General features: G+C 42.8%; 1 protein-coding gene across 3 annotated transcripts in view; it reads right to left on the bottom strand.

The window, feature by feature from the left end:
- Positions 1-24,862: 24,862 nt before the first annotated feature.
- OMA1 (OMA1 zinc metallopeptidase) overlaps positions 24,863-26,004 on the bottom strand; it is a 79,568-nt gene continuing 78,426 nt past the window's right edge. For all 3 annotated transcript variants that reach the window (XM_078073080.1, XM_036091813.2, XM_078073079.1), the window contains one exon: positions 24,863-25,315. In XM_078073080.1, the coding sequence (XP_077929206.1) occupies positions 25,103-25,315 (213 nt within the window). In that variant the 3' untranslated portion in view covers positions 24,863-25,102. The remainder of the gene's footprint in view (positions 25,316-26,004) is intronic.

Here is a 26,004-nt window from a genome sequence, read left to right as displayed (position 1 = left end):
GAAATTGGCACCAGTGGGAAATACCAGCAGTATATGTTTATGTGGGGCAGGGTAGGAAGGGCACATCATCTGTATTGTAATAGGATATGAACTTATTGTGCAGGCCTTTCTCCTAATTGGGGCATTGTGTTCATGGAAGAACCACCAGAAAGACCAACAAAGAAGCACTTCCAAAATTGCACTGTTTTATTTCTGGCCAGAATATCTTCCCTGAATCCATCTCCTTTCTTTCACTTGGCCTCAGGTTGAGTAGCAGAGAAGGGGAAGGAAGGAATCAATATTCATTGAACATTTACCATACCATTTTATTTATTTCTCATAATTATCCTATCAGATAGGTGTCAAAGATAGATTATTAAAATATGGTGCCCTCCCACTGGAGTATGTAGCTGTCCATAGTTCTGAATCTCATTGTTCTCTAGCACAGTGGTCTCCAAAATGAGGTTGACCAACCCAGACAGCATGCACAATGATTCATGGAAGCTTTAGGGGAAAAAATATATTAGCCCTCTATTTATATATTTAAATATAAAATAAGTAAAATATTAAGGTTTACTAAGGTGTAATGTACAGATTGGACACCGATGCTGTGATATCCTATTTGTTACCTATTCTCTGTGAGGGATCCTGAGGAAACTGTAAGTGTCTTACAATGCAGAAGGGCTACCTACGGAGTCCTCATTCAATTCTTGGTTTTCAGTATTTCATGGTTTATTTTAGTTGGCATATGCACAGTTAAGTGGATTTATAGATTATGTTATCTGAAATACTAGAGCTAGGTGAAGATAATGAAAATCTTCTATACCAAATAGAGGTTCACTAGTTATCCCAAAGCTAAGTAGTTGAGGGAGTTGTCTAAAGTAAAGAGGACATATGCAACTGTTTTTCAAAAAGTCAAGAGTTTGCAACATTTTTGCAAACATTTTCTGTGATGAAACCAGCTATCGGTAGTCTCTTACAGCTTAGACAATGATTAAATTCAACCTCTGGCATAAATTAAACATTGGACTAGATCTTTGAATAACTATCTCAGAAAGTGTTAAACCAAGATTTTCAAAAGCATAATATTTTAGTGTGAGCAAACATTTTTGTCTCATTAATAAATTATTTTTTAATTATTGTTTATTTTTATCTCATGCTTTTTTTTAAAAGCCCCATCTTAGAAATCTCCATTTGTATATGTCTCATGCATAAAGTACTAGTAGAGAAGTAACAATATAATTTGTGAACAAAGAGATACGCATACACTGGTACTAGATGCTCAAAATTTCCAAGGCCAATAGAGGCTCATGATCAAAAAAGATTAACCTAGAAACCAGTTGTTTCTCCTAAAGTGGTTGAGACCTGCACTCATTCTCTTGAAAGAATTCTAAATAAGAAAAAGACAAGGTGGGTGAGAAAGGAGAGACCAAGGATGGAGATACATCACAGATGGAGGCTTTGGAAGGCCAGGGCTCCTCAGGGATTGGCAGAGAGAAAGCAAGATTTGTTCTTAAGTTGTTTTCACATAAGCACAATAACTAAGGACAAAACCACAAACAACTCTTGTTAAACTACTAAATAGCTAAAGAGTGACACAGAGGCAGGCAAGCATCGAGATGAGCAATGGTGGTCCTGTGGGAGCCCCAGTAGAGTGCCCATGAAGAGAATGAAGTCTCTCTGCAGCTGAGTTATTCCAAAGAGCTCCTGGTTTTTCTCTGTTCTTATTTTCTATCCTGATGAGAAATGTGCTGATTTCCACCCTGTCTCAGGGCAAATAGAACTTTGACGTATAGTTCACAATTTACGTAACTGATATCATATACTTCTGCCGGCTGTATCGTGTTTCTGACAATTATAAATACTGCTTTCCTCACTCGGAGGTGTTGTGGGGGCATCTGTGATCACTCTCCTGTGCCCTGATGCTCCAGTTACAGGTGCTATGGTTTCCATCAGACACTGCAGGGAAGCGAACCAAGACTCAGACAGGTATGTTACTTGCCCAAGGACACAAAAGGGATAAATGGCAGAGGCAGGATTTGAACCCAGGTCAATCTTAGGAAGTACCTTAACTAAATTCTCTTCCATATCTTAGGTGTCTCCAGCCTGGATCCCCTCAATCCCAAGACATCTCAATCAGTAGCAATGTTTGGGAGGTTCAGGGTACCCCAAACTATTTTCAAAACTTCAAAAGTCTCATAGAAATGGCATAAGGCAAGCTATTTCTTTAAAAAAAAAGAGATTTATTTATTTACTTATTTGAAGGGGGGAGAGGCAGAGGGAGAGAGAAGGTCAAGCAGACTCCATGCTGAGCACAGAGACTGATGCAGGGCTCAATCCCATGACCCTGAGATCATGACCTGAGCCACAACCAAGAGTCAGAGGCTTAACCAACTGAGCCACCCAGGCGCCCCGAGACAAGCTATTTCTTAATGACTATACTGAATAAAATCTTTTAAGGGTGGAGTCAGCGATGTATGAAAATCCTATATGTGGTCATTGGTGGTCAGAGCATGGGGAGTCATTGCTTTAGATTTTTTCCCAAAAGACAAATACCCTGTGCCAAGTCCCTTTAACTGCATACAGCACCTGACAGAGCCAGACCGCTTACCAAGTAGGTGACTTCAGTCTGTTCATATGACCTTACTGTGCTTCAGTTTCCTCCCTGTAAAATAGGAATGACGACAGACCTACCTCTTAGTATTACCATAAGAATTTTTAAAAATTGAAACACGCAAAGTACTTAGAACAAGGGCCTGACACACAGTAGGAAGTCAGTGACAGCTATTTTTGCTGTTTTGACCTTGCTGTCCTCATCCGTAGAATGGACTTATACCACCTTTCCCATAGGCTTATTGTGAAACTCAGATAAAACGGTACTCAAGTGCCTTACAAGCAAGAGCAGGCTCTGAAGATGGGAGCGTGTGCTGTAATTTTTACTCTTATGACTCACACATGAAACAAGTCTAAGAACAGCATATTCCAGCCGGGAAATTAAAAGCTTTGTTCCTTTGGAGTCAGAGTGTGCCCCTGTATAGATCAATGTTGCTGAAGTGAAGAGAAAGATTTAATTACCTCAAGCCTTGGTGCCTTCCCTGCTGAGAGCAAAGAGTGCCTGGTGAGAGGAGTGGCTGAATGTGGAGGTGACAGGCCAGCGTGTGGCACCTGGGGAACCCCGGACCACAAGTTCTGGCTCTGTTCCTAGGGCCAGACAACCTGGAAAAGGCAGAGCTGGCCCCAAGGAGAAGGTGGGAGCCTGTGTCTTCCATGCTGTGATGGAATCTTCCTTGGGAGGAGTAGGCTACAGCTCCCTTCCTTGCCCTTCCACACATGTGTGTGTCTCCACGTAAGTGCATGTGGAGCTGTGTTTGCACACACTGGTATCCACATGTGGAGGGGGATGTGCACCACAGACCCAGGCTCAGTGGCACATGGTGGACACTTGAGAGTCTTGTGCGTACCCGTACCTGTGCATCTGGGCATGCCTGTTGTGTATAAAACATGAGTGGGTTTGCACGTGGGCCCTTTGTCCCCAAGGGCACAAGTGCGTGTCTCTGTCTCTGCTCTTGGCCCACTGGACCCATCTGTGTAAGTCCCCAACTTCACAGGTATAAATGAGTCTGTACCTGCACTTGACATGTGTCTCAGGAGTGCCCAAGAATGTGAGACAGGGCAGACTGTGGAGCTGCCCATGGGACATCTGTGGAGCGGGCTCTGGGAGATTCTGGGTGGATGCCCCAAAGCTAGGAAGAGGCAAGTTTAGAAGAGAGAAACTGAGCTCACACCTGGAGGGGTCAAGGAAGTGTGGATACTAGCTGAGAGGAGATGCAGAGCCTGGGCTATGGGGAGGAGAGAACAGGGAAGAACACAATGCAGAAATAGGGAAGCAAAGTATCTGGCTAACAAATCCATAGCTGCTGGTGGCAAAGACAGTAGAGCTGGTTTTTGTTTTTTTAAACAGAGTTGTCTCCTTAAAAATGGTGTCATCCCAGCTGCACCAGGCACATGCATAGAAGGTGTCAGCTTGAGTGATGTCATACACGCATGGAGTCTGTATTTGCACAGGGCTTTTCTAGAGCTTGACATATGATGGGATTGCATCTCAAGAATGTTGGCACTTAGTACCTACTGTGTACATGAGGTGTTTGGGAGGAATTAGAATGAAGTGGAATCGTGTTCTTATATTCTAAATGGAGGAATGAAACATGCAATGCAAAGAAAAAATATAAGCAACATAAAAAAGGTGGGTAGGAATTCTAATTTCGAGATTTGTGTTCAAGTCTGAACTCTGCCTTTTACTAACTGTGTGGTCTTGAGAAAGTTATTTAACCTCTCTGAGTTTCATTTCCTTCATCAATAAGATGAGATGGTAACACCAACATCACTAGGTTGTGAGAATTACAGGAAGTAATGTATATAAGGTCAACTAATGAACTATAAAGTACGAAGCAAATGTGGTAGATGTGGGCTTGGTCAGGCAGGCTCCCTGGAGGAGGAAGGAGCTGACCAGGGGGATGAGCAAGGCTCACCCCTTCCCCAAGAGAGGATGTGGGCAATCCTAAATTCCCACACCTTAGTAGGCTCCAAATACCTGCTCTCGCAAAACCTTAAATGTCAGGGCAGAAGAGTTCCTTAGAACACAGATAGAACCCCTCATGTTACACAGGCAGAAACAGACTCAGAAGGGTTTATCCAGAAGTTTCTAGGAGAGCTAACATGCTGTGAGGCACTGTGCCATACTTTTGCACATGTTCTGAGCCCTGCTGATTGGCAGAGCTTCTGTTTGCTGACACAGCACCTTTTACAAATAAGAAAAGAGCCCTTCTCTGGGTAGGTGCAGCTCAATGATGCCCAGCTTAGCGAGCTGTCAGAAACTTTGTGTGAATGCAAATTAGAACACTGTGCCTCCTTCAGGCAGACACAGTGACCCTGAGTACACTGCACGGCATCCAGAGCATGAGCAAGATGGCAGCCTCGCTTCCCTCTCAGGTAGATGCCCTGTGAGACCATGCAGGATGACCCTGTGTCTGAGCCTTGTGAGGGTTGGGACGAGGCAGCATGCCAAGCTCTGAAGATGCATCAGTGAACAGGACACTGCCCCCACCCCACAGGAACTCTCAGTTTAGTGGAGGAAATGACAGCAGTGAGGAAATTGCAACCAGTCATTGTGAAAAGCTCCATGGGAGAGGAGACTGCAGGATTAAAGGACCCCAAACCAAGCCTCAGGGTCAGGAGAAGCTTTGCAGAGACATGGACAAAGGGTCAAGGATAGAGTGAAGCTCCAGTGAGTCTGGCATTTGTAGGGGTACATAAAGGGTTTTTACATTTTGAGCAGCCTTGTCAATCCAATGCATTGAAACAGCCTCTGAATCAAAATGGCTCCATTAAAATAATAATGGATAATGCTTATTAAGCATTCATCATGTATTTTAATTCATTCACTCCTACAACAATCCTACGAGATAGGAAGTGCTATCATCCACATTTTCAGATGAGGAAACTGGGGGGTCAGGTACCCAGCCGGTAAGTGGCAGAGCTGGGGGGATGGCTCCAAGCTGCCTTCCTTACTACCTTACACCACCTCTGCTCAGATGTGTTTCCCCTGTTGCAACTCAGGAATAGGGACCAAAGGAGAGCCGGACTTTGGGATGAAAGACCTAGGGCGGCATGGTAGCCTCAAGAACGTGCCTCTTGGATGTCCAACTTCAGACAGTATAACTGACCAATGGTCCCACCAACTGCTCTCGGAAACTAGGCACCGCCTTTGCACCATGCTTGCCCCTGACCTCTCCCAGCCAGTGGCCGAGCCAGGGAGGGCCACTCATGCAGGGCTACTCCCGGAAGACTCAGCTCTCTCATGGGCAACTTTATCTCCAGGACTTCCAGGCAGCCTTGCCAAACCTAGCACTGTCTAAGACATTTCCTCCCAGCCTTCCTTCCCCCTCTCCCTCACTCGGGGTCAGATCAGCATCACAGACTACAGCTCACCCGGCCTTTCCTGGCCTCTCCCTCATTTTCTCTCACAGGTGGTTACCCTTCTGGACGTCTGCACATGTGATCCTGTCTCAGTTTCTGCTCTCTGCTTTTTCAGAGGACCTGGCCTCACACAGCTAGGGGTGAGTAGGTCTAAGTAGAAGCAAAGTGGGTGCCCAGGAAAGGTCCCTGAAGCCTAGGATCCTGAACCTGGAGGGCAGATGAGAGGGATACTCGGGGAGGATCCCAAAGGGTTGTCACGTAAAGCCCTGACACTTTATTTTCCCATCTTCAGACCTCAGAGAGGCTATTCTTTCCTAAAGGAACCATTTCCCTCCCCTGCCACACACCCTCTCTTGCCTTCACTGGCTTTACCTGGGTCTCATCTGGAGGTCATTTTTTTCTATAAAGACTTGACACCTTCTCTGGGTGATGCGCCACGTCTTCGTTCTGCCACTGCCACCTGACCTTCCCTTATTATGCAACTCACCCCACAGCACTGGCAACCTGCTTATGGCAACCCGGACAACCTCTGTCTGCCCTGCTAGGTGGGGAGCTCTTTGAGGGCTGAGTCTGTGCTGTTTATCACTGTATTCTGGTGTCTGTCACAGCAGCACCTGCAAGGTAGGAGTGCTGGATGGAAGAGTGGCCTCCCAGCGGATAGACACGTCCTGCCTCCTGCAAAACAGATACCTGACCTGGATGCAGAGCCCCGCGGTGGACAACTGAGACCACCAAGACTTTTGTGTGAACCTGGCCCTGCTCACTGGCCGCTGGGTGGTTCTGGTGGCTCTCCACTTTGCCAAGCTTCCCAGTGTCTTTCTCTGTAGAAAGGGGTGATGATGCCCAACTCTCTGAGTGGGGAAGACTGAGAGTAAAACACGTGACGCTGTTAATAAAGTGGCTGGTAGAGTAACAGGAAGTCAAGTATGTCAGCCCCTCCAGCCTGGCCCCAGAGGCACGTCACTGCAGATCCCATGCCACGTGCAGTGGGGCTCAGACCAGGGCTCAGTGCCTTCCTGGCCACGTGGAAGCCCTTGGTTATGTGTGCTCTGCCATCTCCTCCACCTGCCTGCCTTCTCTCTGGACAATCCCGTTTTCTCATCTCCTGATTATTAAACACACAATAATATACATACTGCTCCCCTGCTACCGTCACAGCCACCGGGGATTCCGAAATAAGTGTCTGAGCGTCTTCCTTCTTAGAGCTCGTGGTCCAGCAAGGGCTGGGAGAGGGAGAGAGTAGAATCAACACAAAAATAAGTAATTGCTGCTCAGGGCAGGACCAGCCACGAGAGACAAATCCCCAGCTGCTGGCAGGTGACAACACGGATCCCCGATTTTCCATGAAAGCCAGTTCCAAATCATTTTAATATTTTTTTTCAAAAGAGGCCCTGGGTTGGGTGTGATTTAACATGTATTAATTTTTTATGGAATACTTCAGGCATATAAAAGGCATAAGTACAATGCACAACCACGTACCCACGATCCAGCTTAAAACAGGAAACCTGATTGCTTTCTCCTTTCTTTATCCCCAGTGGTCACCTCTCTCCTGAATTTGGTGCTTATCATTCCCTGGTGTGTCTTTTATACTTTTATTGCATGTGTGTGTATCTACAAACAAGGTATTACCTTGTTTCACACATTCACTTTTTTGCCTTCCAGTTATTTATTTCCATCCTTTTGCCTTTTTTCAAATGAAGTCCTCCTACACATTTTTAAAACTTTATATAAACATTACATACTGCATGTATCACTCTGCACCATTTTTTGGGTTTTGCTCAACATTATATTTTTGAGATGTTTCGGTGTTGATACCTGTATCTCTGAGATCTTCGTTTTCATTGCTCTATAGTATTCCATTCCATGACAATATCACTCCATTGATCTGTTTTCCCGGCAGTAGACGGTGGGTTGAGGAAATAGAATCACTAAGTCTGTCCCTTAGAGTTCTCCAAGGAGCAGACACTGAGATGGGATCAGATGTGCAAGAGAGTCATTGGGGAAACACGTGAGTGATGAGGGGTGGGGTAGGCGGGAGTAGGAAGGGAGAGCTTTCAGACCACAGTGCAGGGGAGCAGGGAGGAAGGAGGATGGAATCAGAAGAGCTTCTGACTGTAGCACAGTTCTAAGAGGCTCAGCAAGGCCAACAGGAAGTCCCTGAGCAAAAGTCGCCCATTCCAGGTACCTCACGGGAGGCAGGAGTGGCCCAGCTCAGCCCTGGCACCCCTGCTGTGCTCAGTCACCTGCTGGAGGCAGTCCAGGTTAAGCATCAGTGGTGGATCTGGAGGAGTGGCAGCAGGAGCACTGGTCTCCCATGTTCCCCACAATGGGTTCTCTTAAGGAGGGGAGGGGTCTGAGTGGTGTCACACCTTCCATGACTGCCATACTGTAAACGAGCAGAGAGGAGGTAGATTCTTACTCTGTCTGGCAGACTTTCATTCGTTCATTCATTCACTCATCCGCTACCTTTGGAAAAAAGTGAGATGTTCGAGAAGGTCATCATAGAAGAGTCATTAATGATGGGTCCTGAGGGACTGTTTCAAACATCACTGCTGGAACCAGCAATCTTAGTAAGCACTTCCATGGATTTCTTGGTGATTACATGGAGCTTGGCTGCCAGGGATCTACAGTTAAGGTTACAAGAGGCTCTGTGCTAAGGTTCTAGAGTCAAACAGACCTGCATTTCATTCTCCTCTCTGCCACCTGGTCATTTATACAAGTCATTTCACTGCTATAGGTCTCACTCTTCTCATCTGTAAAATGAGGATAACCAGACCTATCTCACAGAATTGTTATGGAGACTAAAAGAGATGATATAAGCAAAGTGTTTGATACACATAGTAGGTGCTTTCAAAACCCTTAGTTCCTTCTCCTGTCCCTCTAGGTCATTGCTAGAGATAATTTTTGGATGCAATATATTTTCTCAAACTGAGAAATGTTTAAAAACTTAGAACCCTAGCTCTGCAAACTCTAGATATCTATAGCAATCGGGGTGAATCGAAATGATGTCCACTGAACCTTCTTATTCATACCCATCACTCTTTCTAAAGCAGCATTTGTGATTAATCTCACTCTAGGGCTAAATCGGTCCCAAGCGTTTCCAAGGCACTTGATAAAGAAGCTCTCTGATTTATAGCAAACACCATTATTGAGCGGTGGCAGAGAGAGGCCATTGGGGGATTTGTCTTGCTGGAAACTCTGTCCGTTGGAGCCATTTCTTCTATTTTCCTGGATAAGAGCTCAATTTATTTCAAAATAGATGAATGGGATCCTTCTTTTGCTCCCTTGGTGGGGTAGGAAGGAGAGAGAAGTTGCACAAATTTTAAAAATAAAGAATAATACTTAATATTTTAAATGTGGAAAGCTCTTTACAGCTTACACAGACATCAGGATTCAACAGAAGGCTAGGCACATAGTAGGTCCTCAATAAATGTTTGTGGAAGTGTATCATCATCTCCTTTAATCCTCACAGTGGCCCTGTGAAGTACACCGAGTCCATTCTTCCCATCTGGCAAAGGAGGAAGCTGAAGTTCCCAGCTAAGGAATGGCCCAGCTAGGACTCTGACACAGAACTAGACCTGAACTTTACCAGCCACCACACCACAGCCCCCAGCAGTCCAGGAGCAGAGCTATTATGCCCATTCTCTACGCACAAATGCCTGAGACACTTGCTCAGAGTGAAAACCTGGTCAACCAAGGCTGCAACTTCTTTTTCACCTGGTCTTTGGGGGTTCATTTGGTTCTATTCCAGAACACATTTATGGAACATTTGCCTCTTAGAGTCCATCTTCCTTACTTTATCTGCTCAGAGCCTGACTCTCTTCCCCAACGACACTTATAGTCATCTTCGCTTGCACATTTCCAGTGACACAGAACTCCCTACCCAGTGGAGCTGTCCACTATTGAGAGCTCTTCTTACTTGATTGGGCTAGTATATTGCCCTGGAATGTAATTCCCTGGACCTTAGTTGGACTTGGCTCCCGCAGAATAGTAGCAGTGAAAAGCTTAGGCTCAGGCAGACCTGGCTTAAAGCACAGCCATTCCACTTACTAACTCTGTGACATTGTTATTTAACTTGTAAAATGTATTATTTAACTCATAAAATGGAAAATGGAACCAGTAATGTTTTATCAGCTGGAATTCATTTGGGTGCAAGTAAGAAAATAATTAATAGTGGCATAAACAATAAAGACATTTAATTATCTCACTTCACAAAAAGTTTCAAGGGAGGCAGTGCCGGTGTTGGCTCAGCAACAAGGTGATATTAGGGTTCTTGGCTGGGATCTTCATGAGTCTCAGGTTCGTGAGAAGGCCACAGCAGCAACAAACATCATATCTTAACACAGTACTTGCAAAGCAGAAATGGAAGACACCAGTTACAAAAAAAAAAAAAAAAAAAAAAAGATGCCTTCATGTGGCCTCTCTTATCAGGGAGGGAAATATTTGCCATCTCCGGAAAATATTACATGTTCCTTTGTTCCTCATTGACCAGATCTGGTCACATGCCTAACTCCTAGATCAATCACTGTCTTTGGGGGATAATGTTGCCTTGATTGACTTAAATGATCATGATTTATCCCCTTGGGCGGGGCACAGCCACCTAAACAGAACAAAGTTTTGCTAGAAAGGTAGAGGAAGAACAGCTGTTGGCTGGGCAGCAACAGTATTGGAGTTGAGGGTAAAAGGGAAGAACATATGCAAAGTGTTTAGTAGAGTCTCTGACACGTTTTACTCTGTGTTAACTATAATTGCCTACTATTGTTATAAACATTAATAAAAGTATCCAACTTCTCTCTGACCATCTCCTCTCCCAGCTAGAACTTGAGTTCACTGTAAATTATGTTCTACCTTGATGGTCATGCTCCCTGGCAGAAAGGATAAAGGGATCATAATAGATAGAGCTGCCTTGTTGCACAACTATACTGGGTGTTATCTACATTGTTCTGTGGGTGGATGGCGCCCCCTGGAGGTGTGCGGTTTATACCTTGTGTGACCATTCGATTCAGTCCTAATAGGAGTAAAATAATTATTTCTGTGTCATTTGTCTTCACATACCATCTTCTCCCAGAAGTGGTCCCCCCTGTCCGTGGTATATTTGATCCCAACATAACCTTTAGTTTTAGGGTATTTTTTTTTAGTTTTAATTTTTAGCTTTTTTAGTTGCTTTGTTTTATTTTTATCATAATCACTTTTTCTAAGTTTCACTTCGAAAATTAGCCTGATTCAACATCTTGTCAACATCTTGGGTAAAAGAGGCAGTTCCCTTCAAGGGAGAAAGTCAATGATCAGTCATAGTCATTGAACTTGACCCTGGGAGCTCTATCTGCCCTTCATATGTCAGTGGGGCCTAGGGTGAGGAGGGCTCTCTGGCTCTACTAGGACATTTGAAACAGTTCAAGGAGAGAGATCTCGCCAGCAGAGGGCCAAGAAACCACAGCAGGTAATGCCTCATTAATACCTAATGTTACCTTGAGTAGAAAACAAATGACTTTGTTGAAAAATACTCTTATATTTGACTCTTGACATTCTCTGCCTTACAGAAGAATCTCTTAATTTGAGGCCTGGCCTCAAAGAAATGAACTTCCACTCAGATCTTGGCCCCAAACTTTCCTTTGTAAACCATCTTCAGAAGTAAGTGGACCATAAGCCACGAAGTTGAGAGGGAAAGAGAAATAGCAAGGAGGGATCAGTTACCAAGTGCCAAGCACCAACATGCCAAAACCCATTGCCTTCTCACACGTGTTCTGGGAGGCAAATACTATCAAATATTTGGTAGGAGTGAAATTAGTCCTGGGAGAGTGAAATAATTAATCTAACGACTATCTGGTTCGAAAGACATTTCTCTATATCACACTGTATTTTTGTGCACTGTATACCAACCAACCAGCCAAAGAACCAACGTACTACCACCTAACACCTCCAGATGGCATCAATCTGGGGCCCAAAGCTTGGAAGGGCTAGGTAGTCCAAACCGTGGTGTCTACATGAGGTCACTGAGGCTCTCCGGGCTCTGATTTCTTCATTCCTATATACAGTGGGACAATCATAGCCACCTCACAGAATTGTTACAGGAATCAAATATGTCAAGGGCTTTGGGGGACTGGTTTGTACGAGGGTTCAGCAATGAATGGTCACTCTTATTATTGCTCTGGTTACTGATCTTATTGTCTGTAACTTGATCTTGGTAAGCCCTAATGACCACGTCTCCAGAACAATCCAACCCCAATGTCCTCTGCAGAGTAAGTTTGAGTGCTGCTAAGCAGGCCTCCCCAAGACTGGCTTGTCTTTGCAGCCTGCCTTTCCTTCACATTTTGACTCCTGACAGATTTCTGTGCTCTGGACGAGGCCGTTGAGTGGTAACTCTGCAATCTGTTCCGGCTGTTAAATAAACTTCTCCTGCTCCCGGACAAGCTGTCACATGTGTGTAAATACCACTTTATGCCTGGACTATGATTTCCAAGTCAAAGCTCCCACTGTATGGGTGGCTATTAGGGTCACTCCAGATCCAGAGCCCATGAATCACAGATAATAGGTTCAAACTGAGAGGCTGCTCTGGGAATTGACTGTGTGGCCTGAAGTAGGGATGATTAGCTATTGTACTTAGGCATGTTTATGGCTACTCTGGGCATCTGAGGATCACCGTCCACATCACCATCATTAGAAGAGGTAACACTATGAAGGGACAATATGCAACTCATGCCCAGTTCGACCATTTACAGGGCCCATTTATAGCTGATAGTTGACAAGACTTTCTCAAAACGATCCCCAGAGATAGGGATTATTAGAATCATTTGCGAAGCAAACATGGGCCAGTTACTTTACCTCTCTGAACTTCAGTTTCTTCATCTGTTAAGCAGGGTTGTTATGGGGAGTCAATAATAACAAGTTTGACAGTGAACTTCACAGTTTGGTTTCCCCTCAAAGCAGGTCCCGAGGCAGACACTAAGGTAGGGTAGGTGGGCACCAGGTCATTTGGCAGCGATCTCAGGGAAGCACATGCGAAGAAGTGGATGAAGAAAGAGGGAAGGGAGAGAAGCCTATAGAGTCTGCGTTAATGGGTGGGTTAAAGTTCTGGGCGATGGGGGAGCCCAGTCCCACCCACTGACAAACTGGACCACACCCTAGAATCATCCCAAAAGAATGAGACATTTACCCACTGACGCTGATCCCCTGGATGTGGGACACCCCAAAGGAGTTAAACCCCCTGTTCTTCTGGGGTACCCCTGCTGGTGACAGAAAAAAATCATGTGGTGCCACAGAAACCCCTGAGCCGATAAGAAAGCAGCCGGGTGAAAACGATGCTGGAAACTACCCCTGCCCCCGCAGGTGAGCTCGGGTGGGCCGAGGGGACGGGGGTGGGGCCTCCCGGGTGGTCCTGACATGCACTCTTGATGCACATACCTCCTACATGGTGGTAAATGGCTGAGCCCCAGGCATATATTTGGACCTCCCACCCACCCCCTGTGAAGGCCCAACTGTTATTACCTCCATTTACCAGAGGAAGAAAATTGAGCCTTACAGAGTAAAGTGACTTTCTCAGAATAAGCCGGCCCCAAATCCAGCTCTGTCTCACTGCAGATGCTGAGCTCTTAAGGACAAGCCTAAGAAGAACATTAGCCTGCTCGATAGGCCGGTAGACTGGAAGACTCGCACCGTGAGGAGTTTGCCTGACAACTTTGAGAGGCGATGCTAGTCACTATTCTATTCTTACACTGATCGAAGAGACCCATCTGGAGCAGTGCTTTGGATCAAGAGTAAGAAAGATGACTGCCACAGAGCTCTGGCCCCGGGTCGCTCCCGGGCCGAGGGAGGGCTTGCCGTGCAATGTGGCTGGCACATGATTTGTCTCCACGGCATTCCAGGGGCTTGCTCCATCACACAGCCAGTGAGGAAGGCAGGATCTGAAGCCCGTTCTTCAGACCTCAAATGGGGTTTCCTAAACTAGTTCCCTTGACAAGGAAGAGTTGGGTCTTTGTGATCAGCTCCGGTCAAAGCTAGTGACCCAAATGACTTTGGGTAGTCCTGGAGTCAAATTAAGTCCACGATTTCGGAGGGGATAAGTGCTATGAAGATAAATAAAGCAGAGAATAGGGTCAGTGAGTGAGTGAAGGGTACAGAACTGGCAGGACTTTTCTGCACCTGCCATGGAGTGTTTGTGGGTGGCGCTGAGGTTTATGGGACACTGGGAACTGTGAGGAGGTGATATAAACATACCGCCAGTACATGGGTGAGGCTTTCCCTTCAATAACTCCTATTGCTCACTTGTTTGTATTCATTCATATGTATTCATTCGTTCGTTCTTTCAGTCTTTGGACTTGAAGTCAGTGAGTACTTACTTTGTGCTGATTTGTGTTCCTGAGGACTGCTGGGCCCTTGTTATGAACCCCTTTCATTTAGCTGGTTGGCTCACTGCAGGTGTTGAGAGATGGTGTTGAGTGGGGGAGACCATGGAAAGTGTCAGGGATCATGGAGCAGGAGAAAAGGTTTGGGCCCTAGAACAAAGGAAGACCCCAAATAAATGTTTCCCGCATTGCCCTGACAGTTGCTCTCATTTGCCGTGTGCCAGACAAAGCAAGTGAATGTCAGTAAAAGCTTGAGTATCACAAACCTAGTTGAATTCCTAGGCTATCTGTGTGACCTTGGCCAAGTTACAGAGTCCTGTGAGCCTCCATTTCCCTGTCAATTGGGAAAATAACCTGTGCCTTGAGGAGGTGCTGTGAAGATTAAACAGAGAGACAGAGAGGATGTGGTATCTTGCCTTTATCAGGGCTCACCAAACATGAATTTCCATTCTCTCAGTCCATAATCTGGAGGATGGGCTGGCCGGGAAGAGGCTGATGTAAGCATCAGAAAGTAGAAATTGATGGAAACCAGATACACTGTCTAGACCAAGGTCATCATAGGATTAATAGAATAACTGGGATAAACACACACACACACACACACACACACACACACACTCATAAACCAGACTAAAACAAAACATGGAACAAATAGGCTTCCCTTCGTCTCACACATTTTCAATTCTGTGTTGTACTAGATCAGGCAAATGGCCATCCTTTTGGAAATGACCTCTCCTAACTAATAATCTTACAGCCCAGACTAAGACAATGCTAGAATATAAGATCAGCAGGGGTATAGCAGTTTGGGTGCTGTACAAAGCATACACACATTACTATATTCAAAACCCATAATAATCCTGGGAAGTAATCAGGGCAGATGTTACTATCCCATGTCCCCCCCACCCCAAAATAAGACTAGTCATATTGCCCTTGATTCTCTCAAGATTACTATAGCATTAGAGGCATAGTTGTAGAAAAAAACAAATTCAACTTGTTTGTTTCTGTACAAAAACAATAATTACTTTAAAGAAATATATCCTTAAATATAGAACAACAGAACCTTTAAGTGGATCATTCATCATCCTTAACCCACAAAAATATGGTTCTACTTTGATATATTGGTCAAAATTAATACATGTCAATTTTACTTTCTTTTATAGTCCGAAGAGAAAAACAAAGCAATCTGACTTTAGACCCATGTTGCCCAGGATGAGGTCCCAGGCTCCTCGTGGTCTGCAAAGATGGTATTGGGCATCTGCCAGCTATGCTTAGTATTTGAAAGAGCCTAACTAAAAATTTTATATTTTCTCTCACATAATTAGGCCACCCCGACTAATTAAAATCACAAATTTTTCTTTTGGCTGGAATTTTGATAATATCAGAGATCACATGATGATCAGAGGTCCTGATTGGTCTTTGATGATATCACAGAAATTCTGAGACATGGAAGCAGGACCACACTGTGACTTCCGCCCCATGCCCAACGAACTCAACTTCTAAACAGCTAGCACAGCAAGAAACCCTGGTCATGAGCCTGGACCCTCCACCCCTTCAAGACAGAACTCTGCTGTCAAAGTCCATGCACACAGTCAGGCCAGGTAAAAGGAGTCTTTGATGACTAAAAGGCTGGGAGTCACTGGCCTACCTTTGGAGGCTATTGGTTTTCTGACAGAAATTCGGGGGGTAACTGTGAAGGGGTATACACTGATAGGGCTCTTTCTAGTAATGAAGTGTGAGATATTTCTCACCACAGATTAGGGAATTCTTGAGGCTCTAATAAAACACAATATAAGATGATTAACAGGAATTTTATCCCTCATGTATATGAATATACTTAAAATATTTTTACCACCTGGCATCTTGCTTGGGTTCTGTTCAATAATTTCGACTCTATACATTCCCTCAAACACCCATCAACAGAATGACTAGGAGGAGGAGCCCCCAAAACAGAAAAGACTCAGAGATTATGACTTATGCTGCAGATTTACAAATGGATGCAGATATAACCAAGATGTCAGAGATGGAATTCAGGCTAGCAATTGTGAAGACAATGGCTAGAATGGAGAAATCAATTAATGGCAACATAGAGTCTCTAAGGGCAGAAATAAAAGGTGAATTGGCAGAACTTAAAAATGCTATCAATGAGATCCAATCCAATCTAGATAATCTAACAGCTAGGGTAACTGAGACAGAAGAGAGAATAAGCGATCTGGAAGACAGTATAATAGATAAAAAGGGAAAAGAGGAGGCCAGGGAAAAACAACTCAGAATCCATGAAAATAGAATCAGAGAAATAAGTGACACCATGAGGCGTTCCAATGTCAGAATAATTGGAATCCCGGAGGGAGTGGAGAGAGAGAGAGGGCTAGAAGATGTATTTGAGCAAATCGTAGCTGAGAACTTCCCTAATCTGGGGAATGAAACAAACATTCCAGTCCTAGAGGCAGAGAGGACCCCTCCTAAGATCAAGGAAAACAGGCCAACACCCCGGCATGTAATAGTAAAACTTGCAAATCTTAGAACCAAGGAAACCATCTTAAGGGCAGTTAGGGGGAAGAGATTCCTTACGTACAGAGGGAGGAACATCAGAATAACGTCAGACCTATCCACAGAGACCTGGCAAGCCAGAAAGGCCTGGCAAGACATATTCAGGGTACTAAATGAGAAGAACATGCAGCCAAGAATACTTTATCTGGCAAGGCTTTCATTTAGAATGGATGGAGAGATGCAGAGCTTCCACAACCGGCAGAAGTTGAAAGAATATGTGACCACTAAGCCGGCCCTGCAAGAAATATTAAGGGGGGTTCTATAAAAGGAGAAAGACCCCAAGAGTGATCTACAACAGAAATTTACAGGGACAATCTATAAAAACAACGCCTTCACAGGCAACATGATGACAATTAATTCGTATCTTTCAATAATCACTCTCAATGTGAATGGCCTAAACACTCCCATAAAACGGCACAGGGTTGCAGATTGAATAAAAAGACAGGACCCATCCATATGCTGTCTACAAGAGACTCATTTTGAACCTAAAGATACATCCAGACTGAAAGTGAAGGGATGGAGATCCATCTTCCATGCCAGCGGACCTCAAAGGAAGCTGGGGTAGCAATTCTTATATCAGACAAATTAGATTTTAAACTAAAGTCTGTAATAAGAGACACAGAAGGACACTATATCATTCTTAAAGGGTCTATCCAACAAGAAGATCTAACAATTGTAAATATCTATGCTCCCAACATGGGAGCAGCCATACACATAAGCCAACTGTTAACCAAAATAAAGAGTCATATTGATAACAATACGTTAATTGTAGGAGACCTCAATACTCCACTCTCAGCAATGGACAGATCATCTAAGCAGAAAATCAACAAGGAAACAAGAGCTTTGAATGATACATTGGACCAGATGGACCTCATAGATATTTACAGAACATTCCACCCTAAAACAACAGAATACTCATTCTCGAGCGCACATGGAACTTTCTCCAGAATAGACCATATACTGGTTCACAAATCAGGTCTCAACCGATACCAAAAGATTGAGATTATTCCCTGCATATTCTCAGACCACAATGCTCTAAAACTGGAATTCAATCACAAAAAAAAAATTTGGCAGAAATTCAAACACTTGGAAGCTAAAGACCACTCTGCTCAAGAATGTTTGGGTCAACCGAGAAATCAAAGACGAACTTAAACAATTCATGGAAATCAATGAGAACGAAAACACATCGGTCCAAAACCTATGGGATACTGCAAAGGCGGTCCTAAGGGGGAAATACATAGCCATCCAAGCCTCACTCAAAAAAATAGAAAAATCCCGAATTCACCAACGAACTCTACACCTTAAAGAACTAGAGAAAAAGCAACAAACGACGCCTAAGCCATGCATTAGAAGAGAAATAATTACAATTAGAGCAGAAATCAATGAATTAGAAACCAGAAACACAGTAGATCAGATCAACGAAACTAGAAGTTGGTTCTTTGAAAGAATTAATAAGATTGATAAACCACTGGCCAGACTTATCCAAAAGAAGAGAGAAAGGACCCAAATTAATAAAATTATGAATGAAAGGGGAGAGATCACGACTAACACCAAGGAAACAGAAACAATTATTAGAAATTATTATCAACAACTATATGCCAATAAACTGAGCAATCTGGATGAAATGGAGGCCTTCCTGGAAACCTATAAGCTGCCAAGACTGAAACAGGAAGAAACTGACAACCTGAATAGGCCAATAACCAGTAACGAGATTGAAGCAGTGATCAAAAACCTCCCAAAAAACAAGAGTCCAGGGCCTGATGGATTCCCTGGGGAATTCTACCAAACATTCAAAGAAGAAATAATACCTATTCTACTGAAGCTGTTTCAAAAAATAGAAACAGAAGGAAAACTTCCAAACTCATTCTATGAGGCCAGCATTACCTTAATCCCCAAACCAGGCAAGGACCCCATCAAAAAGGAGAATTTCAGACCGATATCCCTGATGAATATGGATTCCAAAATCCTCAAAAAATCCTAGCTAATAGGATCCAACAATACATTAAAAGGATCATCCACCACGACCAAGTGGGATTTATCCCCGGGATGCAAGGGTGGTTCAACATTCGCAAATCAATCAGTGTGACAGAACACATTAATAAGAGGAGGGAGAAGAACCATATGGTCCTCTCAATTGATGCAAAAAAAGCATTTGACAAAATACAACATCCTTTCCTGATTAAAACTCTCCAGAGTATAGGGATAGAGGGAACATTCCTCAAGCTCATAAAATCCATCTATGAAAAACCCACAGCGAATATCATCTTCAATGGGGAAAAGCTGAGAGCCTTTCCCTTAAGGTCAGGAACACGTCAAGGGTGCCCACTCTCACCACTGTTGTTCAACATAGTACTAGAAGTCCTAGCAACAGCAATCAGACAACAAAAAGAAATAAAAGGTATTCAAATTGGCAAAGAAGAAGTCAAACTCTCTCTTTTTGCAGACGACATGATACTTTATGTGGAAAACCCAAAAGACTCCACCCCCAAATTACTAGAACTCATCCAGCAATTCAGTAATGTGGCAGGATACAAAATTAATGCACAGAAATCAGCTGCTTTCTTATACACTAACAACGCAACTGTTGAAAGAGAAATTAAAGAAACGATTCCATTTACAATAGCACCAAAAACCATAAGATACCTCAGAATAAACCTAACCAAAGAGGTAAAGGATCTATACTCTAGGAACTACAAAACACTCATGAAAGAAATTGAAGAAGACACAAAAAGATGGAAAAATATTCCATGCTCATGGATCAGAAGAATAAACATTGTTAAAATGTCTATACTACCCAGAGCAATCTATACCTTCAATGCCATCCCGATCAAAATTCCAATGACATTTTTCAAAGTGCTGGAACAAACAATCCTAAAATTTGTATGGAATCAGAAAAGACCCCGAATCGCCAAGGAGATGTTGAAAAAGAAAAACAAAGCTGGGGGCATCACGTTGCCCAATTTCAAGCTATATTACAAATCAGTGATCACCAAGACAGCATGGTACTGGCACAAAAACAGACATACAGACCAATGGAACAGAATAGAGAACCCAGATATGGACCCTCAACTCTATGGTCAAATAATCTTTGACAAAGCAGGAAAAAACATGCAATGGAAAAAAGACAGTCTCTTCAATAAGTGGTGCTGGGAAAATTGGACAGCTATATACAGAAGAATGAAACTCGACCATTCTCTAACACCATTCACAAAGATAAACTCAAAGTGGATGAAAGACCTCAATGTGAGACAGAAATCCATCAAAATCCTAGAGGAGAACATAGGCAGTAACCTCTTTGACATCGGCCACAGCAACTTCTTTCAAGATACATCTCCAAAAGCTAGTGAAACAAAAGCCAAAATGAACTTTTGGGACTTCATCAAGATAAAAAGCTTCTGCACAGCAAAGGAAACAGTCAACAAAACAAAGAGGCAACCCACAGAATGGGAGAAGATATTTGCAAATGACACTACAGATAAAGGGCTGGTATCCAAAATCTATAAAGAACTTCTCAAACTCAACACCCAAAAAACAAATAATCAAGTCAAAAAGTGGGCAGAAGTGATGAACAGACACTTCTTTGAAGAAGACATACAAATGGCTAACAGACACATGAAAGAATGTTCATCATCATTAGCCATCAAGGAAATCCAAATCAAAACCACATTGAGATACCACCTTACACCAGTTAGAATGGCCAAAATGGACAGGGAAAGAAACAACAAATGGAGAGGTTGTGGAGAAAGGGGAACCCTCTTACACTGTTGGTGGGAATGCAAGTTGGTACAGCCACTTTGGAAAACAGTGTGGAGGTTCCTCAAAAATTTAAAAATAGAGCTACCCTATGACCCAGCAATTGCACTACTGGGTATTTACCCCAAAGACACAGATGTAGTGAAAAGAAGGGCCATATGTACCCCAATGTTCATAGCAGCAATGTCTGCAATAGCCAAACTGTGGAAAGAGCCGAGATGCCCTTCAACAGATGAATGGATAAAGAAGATGTGGTCCATATATACAACGGAATATTACTCAGCCATCAGAAAAGATGAATACCCAACTTTTACATCAACATGGATGGGACTGGAGGAGATTATGCTAAGTGAAATAAGTCAAGCAGAGAGAGTCAATTATCATATGGTTTCACTTATTTGTGGAACATAAGGAATAACATGGAGGACATTAGGAGAAGGAAGGGAAAAATGGGCGGGGGGAATTGGAGGGAGAGATGAACCATGAGAGACTATGGACCTGAGAAACAAACAGGGTTCTAGAGGGAAGGGGGGAGGGGGGATTGGTTAGCCCAGTGATGGGTATTAAGGAGGGCACGTATTGAATGGAGCACTGGGTGTTATACGAAAACAATGGATCGTGGATCACTACATCAAAAACTAATGATGTATTGTATGGTGACTAACATAACATAATAAAATTAAAAACTACAAAAAAAAATTTTTACCACCTGTTATAGAGTATTAAAATGAATGCTATTAAGAGAAAGGAGGGTACTGGCCCCGCTGTTCAGAAGTGAGGGGTGAAGGGAGATGAGCAGTTTTCATCGCCACTTCCTTTATGAGATCTGCCAACTAAAGTGGCAGTAACTGGATGAAGAGCACAGACTTTGGAGTCAGAAGATGAGGGTTTGAATCTCATTTCTGCCATAATGAGCTCAGTAGTGCTGGGCACACAGTTGCTTAATTACCTCTGAGCTTCAGTTTCCAGATGAAAAATGAAGGTAATACCTCCTTTTCCAAAGAATGTGGAATTGCTGAAGGAGCACTGGGTTACAACTCAGGAATACCTTCCTTCTCATCCCAGTTCAGCCATTTACTTGAAGTGCATCCTTGGATAACTTCCCTAATCCCTCCAAGGCTTAGTCTTCTCTCGTAGGCTGGTTTTGAGGATAAGGGATACTTCAGGTTGTAGATGATAAAGCCAATATAATGATGCAAATTCACTACCATATCAACATAGAACTTACGCTACATTGTTTTTGCTCAGGTTAAGTATCATTTGGGACCAAATCTACAAAGAATTATCTTGTTTCTTTGCCTCCTGAAAGAGGATAAATGTAATAGGTTTTTATTCCAGCTACTTAGTAGAGCGTGTGGCTCTATGCTAGCCACTCTGTTTGAATGGTGTGGACTGTAACCATCCTCAGCTCCAGCCAGTGAGGATTATCCCATCCCCTGTGGTGGTTACCGGTGCAGTTAGCATTGAGGTTCTGTTTCAATAGTTGTGAGGTGAGCCACTCTTCCCAGCTGGATGTGAATGAAACATGTAGCTCTGGCAGCTACTGGCAGCCATCTTGACACCAGTAGGGAAGAGTGAAGCCAGAGCTGAGAAAAATCACAGTGAAAAAGAATCACTGCTCTGATGATATCATGATCCTCTGGACTAAATCATGTCCAAAGCTAGTGTACTTCTGGGCTTTTTTGTTAGGGGAGGCAATAAATTTTCTTGAGTTTCAGGCTTGTGTTTTTTTGGTTTTTTTTTTCTGTTCTTGCAAGTAAAATAATCTTAAGAAATATATCACATAACACTGAGTAAGTTTCATTAACCCTCTAAACATCAGTTTCCTGGTCTATAATGGGGAGGGGGGTGGGTAATAGAATATCTATCACATATAGGGCTGCAGTGAGGTTCAACAGTGCTTGAAAAATGCTTAGCACAGTGCTTGGTATAAAGTAAGCATTCAATAGATTGTGGCTATTTTTATTATGTTTGGAGCTCTATGCGTTATGCTAAATGCTTTCAGTACGTCATTTGCCTTAATCATCATGTCAGCCTATGAGGTAAGATCTCTTATCCCCATTTTACAAATGAATAAATGAGGGTTAGAGAGCTGAAGTGACTTGCCCAGGGTCCCATGGCTACAAAGAGGCAGAGATTTCATTAAGTATCTTTCTTATTTTTCATTATCCTTTGACCAGATGATGTTGAGTGTATGGTATCAGTAAAATACTAATTGAATACCCATAATGTGCCAAAAATTATTAGGTACTAGAGACATAGCAGTAAATATACATATTCTCTTTGAGTTTAGTTTTAGAGGACGGTCCTACAACTACCCAGATTACAGGAGAGATTAGATTGAATTTGTGCCTTGTATTTGCTGGCATCACGCTCCTAACCACTGAGCAACTAGCCAATGACACCTAAATCCTCTGGTGAAAAGCCCTGACACTATATGGTATGCAATTAAATGCAGAACTTAGAGAGGTCTTTTCTATATACAACTTAGAGCATACGTATACATATTACATTCCAACTGCTATTTAATTTCTCTTAAAACCCTGAGCTGAAATGTAACATTTCTTTTACATTTATTGATCTCATGGGTTAAAAAAATCTTTTTCATATGCGCTATAAAGGTATTCTCTCTATATTTTCTCTGCTCTAACATGTCAACTTCTATGTTTCCTAGGAAGTCTGAACAGTACAATTAGATGCGATAATGGGATGGAAGGAAAAATAGACTAGGGCCTCCACTACGCTATTTTTTAGGAAATCTACAGGGAAATCTAATGGTGTGCTTTACTATTTACCCCTAGGTGACATTCTCCAAATGTCTTTACATGTTACGGAGTGCCTTTGACGGAACTGCAATCGCTAGGAGTGTGAACGACGACTAGGAGAACAGTTCATCTGAACCTCCTCCTTACAAGTGTTGTCTTGTGTGCAGATAAGAAATTCCTCATCAGCAATCTCCAGTAAGCCTGAAAAATTTAAAGAGCCCCTGAAATTCTCTTAACAACTAGGTACATATTGTGTCTAAGGAAATGTGTCAGGACACATCCCAAATGAGAAGTCACCGGCTTTCAAAGGCAGGGGGAGAGGTTGTACTCTCCTAACCTGCCTCACCCAGGCTTTTCATGTAGTTTGGGAGAGAAGGGTCTGAGAGGAGGAAAGCCATCCTGCAGGTAAGTGATCCTGATTTTATTATTAGATTTTTACCTGTACTGAAGCCATACATGAGGAAACTAACATGCACCTGAGGATGGCGCTGGTTCCCTCTGATAGCTCAGCCTTAGATACCTTCGAGTTGTGGAGATGGACGGACATGCAGTCAGACTAGGTTTGCTCTTTCTAGCTGAGTGGCACTGGATATACTACATAACCACTCCAATCTGGGTTCTCACTGTGAAAGGAGACTGCTGCAACCTACTTCATGGGGTCTGGGAATAGACTGGCCCAACTCTGAATAGACATTCAATAGACGATCGTTTCTTTCCCCTTTAATTCTTAAGAAACTATGTAATATAATGTGTTTCAAGAAAAATGTCCCTCAACATCACTAGACTTCACCAGTTTGGAAGTACAAATAATTTTATACAAATAATACATTTTAGAAATTTATTTCCAGACTAATATAACACAGTAACGTCTGAGTACCACCAGGGATGTGCCTTGTGCTCCCTGACCCATCTTCTTCCAGCCTTTTGCCCATGTCTGCTGCCCAGGGAGATCCAGTTGGGGGCGACACCTTCTCTTGCCCCTCCTGGTGGTTCCCTCAATGAGAACAGGGTGGTTGCCTTCTCTGAGAACTCCGGAGATTCCCAAAGCATAGTATTGTGAAGGAGCCAAGATGACACAACTTTCTGTCAGGACTTCAGAACATCAGCGGCACACTGTGTCTGCAAGGAAATGACCCTCTCTTACCATTTTGTTTCACACTTTGTCGCCTGGACCATGACGAGCACTACTTTTGCCTCCTACGAAAACAGCTTCTTTAGCTTCTCCCTACATATCCCTTTTTCCCTCAGAGTCCATAAGCGAGGAGCAGGAAATTCTTCATCCCACAGTCCCCTCTTCCACATAATCCTATCCCAGGGCAAATCAATTTCTACAAACAGATGCTTCAGATTGTCAGCTTCCCAGTTCATCATAACCACCCAGACTCTGAACCCCAGTTTAGGCTCGGCTGGAACTCTCTCCACATTAAGAATTACTGCACATTCCGATTTCTCATCCACTAGAGGTCTGCCTTCCAAATGAAAAGCAAGTATGAGACAGAGTAAAATGTGTAATATAAATTTATTCTGTGACATTTTCCTCATTGAAGATACTTTAAAATAGATTAAAATACATCAATATTTCATGAAAATACCTAGAAGAATTTAGATAATACTTGTAATATACATGATTTGACCCTGAATATACATTTTTTTATTTCAAACATCATTTTTTAAAAAATAACATAAAAATGGTAACGAATGCTGCATTCTTCATATATCCCATGTCTCATAAATTTTAATTCAACTGCCAGTTCTTTTCTCAACTATATATGTTAAGGGTATTTGCTTCTGTTGTTGAATGGTGAGAGTATCCATTTTCTGTTTCTCGGCAGTGATTTTTAGGTCTTCTTTCTCTGATTCTTCCAGGAAATGCTTCATGCTGAGTTTGAATAGTAATCGAGGGTCTGGTCCAGAAAGTGGTGGGCAATTACAGATCTCTCTAATTTTAAGAGCCTATAAATAAAGAATACAATACAATACAATATATATTTATTTATAAATAAAATATATATACAAAATATATTTAAATTTATTTATTTATACATTTAAATTTATTAAAATTATTCCAGTAATTCCTAATATGCTTTTTGTAAAACAATGAAATATAAGAATACATTCTCTATTTTTGGAATAAAAGGTATCTTAATTATAACACATGAAAGAGAACCATACAGAAATTCATGGTACATAGTTACATTTTCATTATTTGTTCACATAGCAACATATTTGAAACAAACAAATCTGCAGTGACTGCCCAATGTCCTATTGGGGATAAACAAGCCTTCTTAGAGGTGTCTCTATGATTTCAGTCAAATAAGGCCTGACTGTGAGAATACCCATCCAGATTTAAAAAGATTAAGACTCAGAAACAAAAACAAGAGCATACAGAAGTGTGAACATACTGAAAAAAGACATACATAACTAGGGCAGTCTGCGGGAGCACGGATGCTAATAACCCAGAAAAGTAAGCAAATCAAAACCATAATTTTTAATTCCAGGAAAAATAAAATGCTATAGGAAAAGTAATCACAGTCTACAACATGGGTCAGCTGTGACTGGTGTTTCCAGTTTTAAAAGCACTGAATCTTGATCTACCCCAAATCACAACTCAATACCGAGAAGAGGGAGAGTTGGATCGTGTG

Source organism: Halichoerus grypus, chromosome 5 (genome assembly GCF_964656455.1).
Source record: "Halichoerus grypus chromosome 5, mHalGry1.hap1.1, whole genome shotgun sequence".
Classification (NCBI taxonomy): Eukaryota; Metazoa; Chordata; class Mammalia; order Carnivora; family Phocidae; genus Halichoerus; species Halichoerus grypus.
Note: the sequence above shows the minus strand (reverse complement) of the source record. Positions and strands in the feature narration are given on the sequence as shown.